This window comes from Acyrthosiphon pisum, chromosome A1 (genome assembly GCF_005508785.2).
Source record: "Acyrthosiphon pisum isolate AL4f chromosome A1, pea_aphid_22Mar2018_4r6ur, whole genome shotgun sequence".
Lineage (NCBI taxonomy): Eukaryota > Metazoa > Arthropoda > Insecta > Hemiptera > Aphididae > Acyrthosiphon > Acyrthosiphon pisum.
In genome coordinates, this window is record NC_042494.1 from 11,736,679 (window position 1) to 11,745,114 (window position 8,436).

Here is an 8,436-nt window from a genome sequence, read left to right on the forward strand (position 1 = left end):
CCTCTTAATACATTTTGCTCCCTTCATTTATTAATGATAACTATATGCGATGGGTACTACTGCTAATAAAATATTTTATTTGATTTGATATCTAATAGTATAAAATATTTTATAGCCTAATAATATAGGTAATCCTGTGAAATGTTATATACCTACTTTAAAAACATTACCCCTCTACCGACCTCATAACCTACTCTGAGAATTGAGGTTATTTTTAATTTTATATTTTTAGTTATTTAAGTGAAAGTTCATCTGTTGAATCAATCAGTTCAAAATTACGTCAAGTTTGTCCATCCATATATCATTCTGAAGACGCTGCTTGTGCAAAAGTATATAGTATATTTTATTTTTATTTTAATACAGTACAGGCCAAAAATAAAATGTGTCAAGATGTTGTACCTTAATGTGTGGTCTCCATCATACTAACGCATAACATAGAACATTTTAAATTCAAAATAAACCATAATATTCTATAATTTTTCATATTAGACTGAATTGACATATCATCAAATTTAAAGTTTAGAATATTATCTTAATTTTAAAATGCTTATAACTTGCTTTAAAATTAAAATATCAAAAATAAATTATGTAAATAGTTCAAGATAATATTCATAAGTTTAAATCTAATAACAATTAACTCAAATAATAAAAAAAAGCGGGTAAGTGGATGTCGGTCAGCTGTACAGTAGGTTAAAAATGGCCATTGTGTCACTGTAATGGATGGTGTTAAATTTGAATTCAATGATATAATAACATTGTTTACAAAAAATGATTCTGAGCGAAGAGTTTCTGTCAGTCTATAATATTACTATTATTTTATGATATTATTGTGATTAAAGTCATTCATTTTAGTATTAGGCATTAGTATCTTTCATTAAATATTCAGTAAATTAATTATATTTTAAAATGCCATTGTGTGCACTAAATATAATAATATGCTCTAAAAGTTTCATATATCCACTAATAATATTCTTAAATAACAATAAAATAACTAAAACAGTTATTCTTGGTTTTAATATGTAATTTTGTCCAAATTTGAAATTATAAAATAACTGGGTTTATATATTATTTTTTAGATTTTTTGGTTAGAGTATGAATTATTTATGAGAATCTTTGTTTTAAATATTCAATCCTAAGCTATAAAAATTAAAAATTTTATAATTTAATTTTAATTACAATAATTGATAATTATAAAGATTTTGATTAATTTTGATAACTTTAAATTCTTATAAAAAAGAAATTGTGCCTATGTAGTTTTGATATTTTTCAACTGTTATTGTAACAATATATTAGGAAAATTGTATTACATTTTCAAACTTTTTGACCCAAAAAATAAAATTATATTGACATTTAAAGAAAAAAAACTGACAAAATCATCATATTTTTTTAATGTTTTTGATTCTTCTTAGAGTAAAATCACAGAATAATAGCCAATAATGTTAGAGGGTATACCATGTCAATTTGTCGAAATATTGTCTCAAAACAATTCAATGTTCATTTAACTTAACACATGTTATTTTTGTTTTTTAAGTAATATTAAATCAAATTATAAAAATATATAAAATATAAAATTTTTGCAATAGGTGATTTTAATCCAAGATTACTCAAAAATCATAAATAAAAACAATTTTATGTGAATATGTTTTAAACTGTGTTAAGTGTGGGTCTTAGAGAGGAAACAAAATATTATATAACATTAAATTATGAATATGATACAGAGTATGAACAAAACCTTTATGTTCATTTTAATTTTAACTGTTAAAAACAATAAATTATTTTGCTCATTCAATTTCTAGGCTTCAGAAATGATTAAATTGGCACAGTCTACAGTTAATGAAGATGAGCGTAAACGAATTTTACACCAATCTCTTATGGTAATTATTGATTGAACAAATTTTTTTTTATTTTCATGAAATTTTTTTATGTTTTGACTCATTTGGTTGCATTAGGTGTTGAAAGAAGTAGCACCAAAGTTTAATTTAACATCAATTTGTGCACAATACACAAATTGTGCGTATATGGAAGGAGTATATCAGATGTGTAGAGAGTCTGTTAAAAAACTTGACCCAAAGAACTTGGGTGGTCATTATTTTGTTAACAGTATGGTATTGGATAGAGATGGACCAGGGTATGGTGCCTACATGCTCAGGTAATTCAACTTTGTTAATACTTTTGTTTATGTTATCTCTATTTCAATTATTGCAACAGTAATGGTTGAAAGTCATTAATGTTGTAGGCACATTCATTAAATTTTTTTATTTTTTTAGATTAGATATTTACAAAGAAATAAGCGCAAGTTTAGATTACTTATACTCAATCATGGTAAAAAATCCATCTGTAATTATACCAACTCGACCAAATTTAATACCTGGAATTCTAGAAAATTCTGCACTAACTCCTGAACAATCTTCTAATTTGGTATTAATTATATACCACGTTAAATAAATCTATATATAAATATAAAATATTACTGTATTTGCTATTAACAGGTTTCTGAATTGATCAAATTATGTATTTCCTGTGATGATGAAATCATGCACACCGTAGTATATAGATGGATGATAGATAAGAAATTAATAAAAGAAACAATTGAAATGGGACATCATAGCTTGGAAAAGTTTTTATTGGCTCAGTCCAGATCTGATAATAACAATAATTATATCAAAGATGTACTGTGTAGATATTATGAGTATAATGGAAATTATTATGAGGCTGCTGAAGTTCTGGCATCATTGGCTAAAAGACCAGAGTAATTATAATTATTTTTATTGTGAAAACTTCAATTATACCTATTGTATATTTTAAATCTATCGTAATGTTTTGTATTTCAGAAGTGGCTTAACTTTAAGTGATCGACTAATGTATTTGGGCCGGGCAATGGCATGCTTGCGCAGTAAAAAGTTGAGCATACCAGCTTTGAATGTTACCAGTCTCAGAGACATTGAAGACTTGTTACAAGTAGCTGAAATACAGAAAATGGTTGGTTTCTATGACCTAAACGTTTATTTATTAATTATCTTTGTTAATTCTTTCAAACTTAAATTTTTTGAACTAGATATTGGATTTATTGTTGTCTAGTAAAATTGATGGAAAAGCTGATGTCATTGATAAGCTTAATAGCCGTCTGTTTATATTAGGCGAAGTATGTATTTAAAAATTATGAAGATAATGTTTATATAGAATAATAATATGTATGCGTTAGCTTTACAGTGATTTTGCTGAACCACATAGTCTATGGGAAGCTCAGTTGGCAATACTACAGCTTTCCAATCATGATGATCGTGAACTAGTGAACCAGATTTGGGAAAATATTTTATTAAAGGGTAAGTACTAACTACTGAGTACTAAAATAAAACTAAAGTTTTGACAGGTAGTTTTTTGTTAACTTGTATTAAATCTTACATTTTTATTATCTTCATATTTTATACCAATAGATGAATAGACCCGAGTATTAATAAGTATAATAACTATATTGATTTGATGACAATACAATTTATCAAATAAAAAATTTAAAAAAAAAACACATTCCTACCTTTTAAAATTGTATAAAATCATGGGTCTGAGTATCACTGGATGTGATTAACCCTTTGAGGAGCATGGACGTATATATACGTTTTAAAATATACTGTCAAAAAGAGCATGGACATAAATATATATACGTTTTTACCGCATATTTCTTTTAATTTCTTTGTTTATGTTTCATTACTGTAAAATACCTTATATAAAATATATGCTGCCATCTGTGAAGTTTAATTTCAATCAATCGATTTATTTTCATTTATCAATCCTATTATTATATATATCTCCCTAAGTTGCATTTACATATTTCAAGGCTGCTCCTCAAAGGGTTATACTTATATTAATATATAAAAAAAATTTATATTTATTATTTACTAATGTTTTTAGATTTCATAATAAAATGTTTTACCAAAACGATGAAGTATACAACGCTTCAGTGATGGAATTGTGCTATATTAAGAGGATGTCAGCGCACTATTTGTTTTTGCAGCATGGACAAAACGCATTAACGTAGAATCATTTTTTTTACGTTTTTATGTAATCTTTGAGTAAAATCACCCATTACTAAAAAGATAGAGAATAATATTTCTGAAAGATTGACATATCGATTTGTCTAAATATTGTCTCAAAACAATTTAAATATAATTTAAATTTATAACATTTTTTTGTTTATTTTGAAATTCAAACACAAAGACAAATAACAATAAAATATAAAATTGATATGTCAATCCCTCAAAAATATTATTCTCTATCTACTAGAGACTAGAGAGAGAAAACAAATTGTGCGCTGACATTCTCTAGATAATTTATAATTACCATGTGTACATCATATTCTATAAATAAAATATCAATAACAATAACATTAGCAAATTATATATTCATCGTTTATTTCATGCATGGTTTTAGATATCTTTTAAGTGTTATTTTGTGTTGAAAACGTTTTTATGTTGACCGTACAAATGATTATTTCATATTTTTATTTATTAGTTGTGGAAGATTGTGGAGATATTGATGAACACAATAAAATGACTATTGCTCTGGAAAAAATAAAGTCATTGGCTAGTTCACATCCAATCAATTCGTCTACATTTGACTTGGGTTTGTAACATAAGTGTTGGTTTATCAATTCAAAAATGTACAAATAATACAGTACTAATTGTTTTATAATATATTATTTCTTTTTCGGTTTGTAGAGTATGTAACGACTATGTTAGAATATTTGAATTGTAACTTGGGTGGAGATTTGGAATCTGTATACACAACTATGTTAACTATTGGTGCTCCTATTGAATCATTAGTGGCAATATATAAAAAGTAATATCTTTTACTTATTCATATTTGTATCAATTAAGTATAACCATTTAAAATGTTTATATTTGTCTTGCAGGATTTATTCTACTAATGATCCACGGTGGCAAAAGACAAGTGAGCTACATGTATTGGAAGTTATCATGAGTTTAGCTCGGTATTATTTACAAAATGTTGATCTATGGCCATCAGGGATGCAAAGGTAATAGCTAGTTTACAATTTTCATAGTTATTTTTATTTGGTATAAATTGAACATTTTCAGGAGATCTATTGCTGTGAACTTATTAGATTTGTTGGTAATTTGTCAAAACATGTTGTATAGCCGTTTTGCTCATAGCCCACTGATTGAAGGTGTCATCGCGATCAAAAATGAACTTGACAACATCATTAACAACTGACTTATCAACAAACCAGATTTTTAAACATTATTCATGTGTCAATTATCAATATATTATAACTACTATATTTATACTAAAAATGTTTTCCTCATTTTTTTATGAATTTTAAACTGATGGATTTAAACTTTGAGTCTATTATCATTTTCACTGGTTGTTTATATTCGCATTTTCTATACACTATAAAATTTTCAAAATATTTTGATTTATTTAGAACTGTTTAGTTTACAAATGCACCGGGAAAAACTACATAATAGTTAAGGAAAAACAGGAACTTTTAAGTAAAATATATTTTGGTTTTTGGCGTAACTTTAAAACAAATTACTGTAGATACATAAAATTTTCAATGAACATTTATGTTAGCATCTGCTATACACCATGACATATTTCGACTTATTTTGAGCTGTTTGCGGATATTATTAACTTTCAATTTTTTAAGTTTTTTGATTTTCTATGAATGGCAATAAAATTTTATTAGGTAGGTAAAAAACCTTGAAAATTTAATATAAGGCTCTTAATATATTGTTACAATGACATTTGAAAAATATTAAAAATCCATAGTCACAATTTTTTTATAAGCATTTAAAGTTCGAATTTTCGACAAAAAACTGAAAAATCACGAAAATTAGCAAATTATTTTGAGTTGAGAATTCAAAAAAATTTTTCTTTTTAAAATTTAAGATTTGAAAATTTAATAAAAGATTACTCATACGTTTGTCTACTTTTATGAAAAAAAAAAATGTCTACAACATATGCGGAAATCCATTAAAATTTTAGTGGGGACTAATATTTTTAACATCAATATGTGAGGTTTTTATCCCACACAACTAAAAAACAGTATATTTTTGGGACTACCCCCTCCCCCTGATTCAGTCAACGATCGAGACTCGACGGACTCGAATGATAATAATACATTTTTAAAATTTCTAACTACCTCCGCTTAATCATGGTAAATGGCAGAGTTGGGCGTTATTCGAATAAAATTTTACTTGAATGATCATTTAGATAAAATTTTATTCGAATAAATTATTATTCAGACGATTTTTTCATAGTTATTCGAATAAAAATGTATTAGAATAATTTCAAAACATTATTGTTCGAATAAAAAATTATTCGACTAAATTTCAAACATAGTTATTCAAATAATTTTCGTTTATTTTATTTGGGTAAACATATGGTTTGGTAATAAGAAAGGAACATATTTTAAATAATAGTTGGCATTGTATAATGTATACATAAGTTACACGATTGTAAATCTTATTTTATTAGGAAAAATGCAAAAATATTATAAATAAAACAGATGTAGATCTACAGAGAGAGAGTAAAAAATTAGATATATTTTTTTTATTATAATATGAATAATATGATAATATTTCGTAACAATTACAACAATTTTATATAGTAGTAGAATAGTATATAATAATAACAATAATGAAAACAAGTAATTACAGCAAAAATGAAAATAAATAATTATAACAAATTTTGAATTTAAATAAATAAGTTTATGAATAGTAAGTACCTAACCAATTACAATTCAAATATTAACAAATAACAATATACTTATTAGTAATTACTAAATTTTTAAATTAGATTTTAAAATGACCCTCTCTTCAAACATATCACCTGATAGCTTGTCGGATTTTGGTAGATTGGCCTATATAACTATAGTTGCATATGAAAATAATCTTTCAATGGCAGCTGATGATGGCAGTTGCGTATTAAAGCGTAAACATATTTCTTTGATTGGCGGATACTGCTGAAGTATTGACAGTTCTTGAGAACAGTTGTTGAAAAATTGTACGACCTAAAATTTAAAATACAAATAATAATTGTATTACAATTTATAATTATGAATATGCACCTGTATTTTTGCCTCTGATGTTGCAGATCGTCTACTTTGTTGAGCATTACTTTCAGTGCTAACTAATGGATCAAAGTTGAAAAAATCGTGGGTCTCCCCATTTGATTGTTCGGTTGTTTCTGAATCTGTTGATGGCATAATATTTATTTTTTCTATTTTATTAGCTATTGCTGTCTTAAACATTTTAAGAAGCCGATTATGTTGAGAAGAATCAGTGCAACTAAGCAATTGCAGCGTTTTCTGCTTCAATGGTATTTAAATTTACCATATTAGAAAACCTTTTTTCAATACTTTCAAGGATACTGTTAACTAAACGTTCTCAATATCTCGAATCATTTAATAATAAATGTTTAACTTTACGGCGTAGACTCAATATTACTGGAAGAACAAAACCATAGAAAATATTATTTTCACCTTGGAGAATATCTAATGCTTCTGCCAAAGGACCAACGCAATTTAAATAATAATAATAATAATAATAATATTTCTTTATTACGGAAATAAATTCCAATTACAGTTTTTTTTTTTTTCATATAATATATATATAATATATTGTACACGTACATTTACAGTAAATGAGTTTTAACAATAATTTTAATAATAATTATAATAATAATAATAAAAATAACTTAAAATTTAAAGAGCAAATAGGTATTAATATCATACAATAAATATTTAAATATTTAAATTTCTATTTTTCCTCAATTACAGTTTTTTTTTTTTTTTTTCATAAAATATATTGTACACGATTAACAGTAAATGAGTTATATATAACAATAATTTTAATAACAATGATAATAATAATAATAATAAAAAGGTGGGTAAGTGGATGTCGCTCTGCTGTACAGTAGGTTAGAAGTGTGTCACTGTATAATGGACAGTATTAAATTTGAATTCAATGATATAATATCACTGTATAAGAAAAACGATTCTGAGCGGAGACGGTATATCAGTCTATGAATTAGACATATATATACTTATCTATGGTATTAAAAAAAAATTGACCTATAATAGGTACCTATAATAAATTCCAAATTAATCATATCATAATATCTATTAGGTACTTATAAGTTATAACGCGTTATACATCAACAAAAAACCGTGGAAAAATCATAGATATATAATAGTATACTTTAGAAGTTTCAAGTACCCACGAATAATATTATACAATCACAACAAAATAACTAAAATAGTTATCCTACGTTTTTAATATGTAATTTCGTCCCCATTTGTACTTAAAATGACTATAAAAACAAACTGTGTAAATGTATTTTTTACATTTTTTGGTTACAGAATTAATTACTTACGTGGAATCTTGTTTTAAATTTTTAATTCTTAGATACAAAAATTGA

General features: G+C 25.4%; 2 protein-coding genes across 5 annotated transcripts in view; one reads left to right on the forward strand and one right to left on the reverse strand.

The window, feature by feature from the left end:
* The window catches only part of LOC100160322 (nuclear pore complex protein Nup155), a 13,693-nt gene extending 8,387 nt beyond the window's left edge, over positions 1-5,306 (forward strand). For all 4 annotated transcript variants that reach the window (XM_029486667.1, XM_008183851.3, XM_001942691.5 and 1 more), the window contains exons 15-26: positions 233-329; positions 1,797-1,874; positions 1,950-2,149; positions 2,268-2,418; positions 2,490-2,749; positions 2,832-2,979; positions 3,056-3,142; positions 3,203-3,323; positions 4,507-4,617; positions 4,713-4,833; positions 4,907-5,029; positions 5,091-5,306. In XM_029486667.1, the coding sequence (XP_029342527.1) occupies positions 233-329; positions 1,797-1,874; positions 1,950-2,149; positions 2,268-2,418; positions 2,490-2,749; positions 2,832-2,979; positions 3,056-3,142; positions 3,203-3,323; positions 4,507-4,617; positions 4,713-4,833; positions 4,907-5,029; positions 5,091-5,226 (1,633 nt within the window). In that variant the 3' untranslated portion in view covers positions 5,227-5,306. The remainder of the gene's footprint in view (positions 1-232; positions 330-1,796; positions 1,875-1,949; positions 2,150-2,267; positions 2,419-2,489; positions 2,750-2,831; positions 2,980-3,055; positions 3,143-3,202; positions 3,324-4,506; positions 4,618-4,712; positions 4,834-4,906; positions 5,030-5,090) is intronic.
* Positions 5,307-6,809: 1,503 nt separating this feature from the next.
* Positions 6,810-7,575, reverse strand: LOC107883501. Its single transcript, XM_016803640.2, has 2 exons — positions 7,085-7,575; positions 6,810-7,027 (listed from the first exon to the last, which is right to left on the reverse strand). Exons 1-2 carry the CDS (start codon positions 7,265-7,267, stop codon positions 6,878-6,880), a joined length of 333 nt encoding a protein of 110 aa, XP_016659129.1. The 5' UTR covers positions 7,268-7,575; the 3' UTR covers positions 6,810-6,877.
* Positions 7,576-8,436: the final 861 nt, after the last annotated feature.

Bases quoted from the DNA above. Each gene is read 5' to 3' on its own strand.
- LOC107883501 (XM_016803640.2), bottom strand. From the start codon at position 7,267: ATGTTTAAGACAGCAATAGCTAATAAAATAGAAAAAATAAATATTATG. The intron at 7,028-7,084 runs GTGCATATTCAT...TTTAAATTTTAG, and splicing joins CATCAGAGGCAAAAATACAG to GTCGTACAATTTTTCAACAA.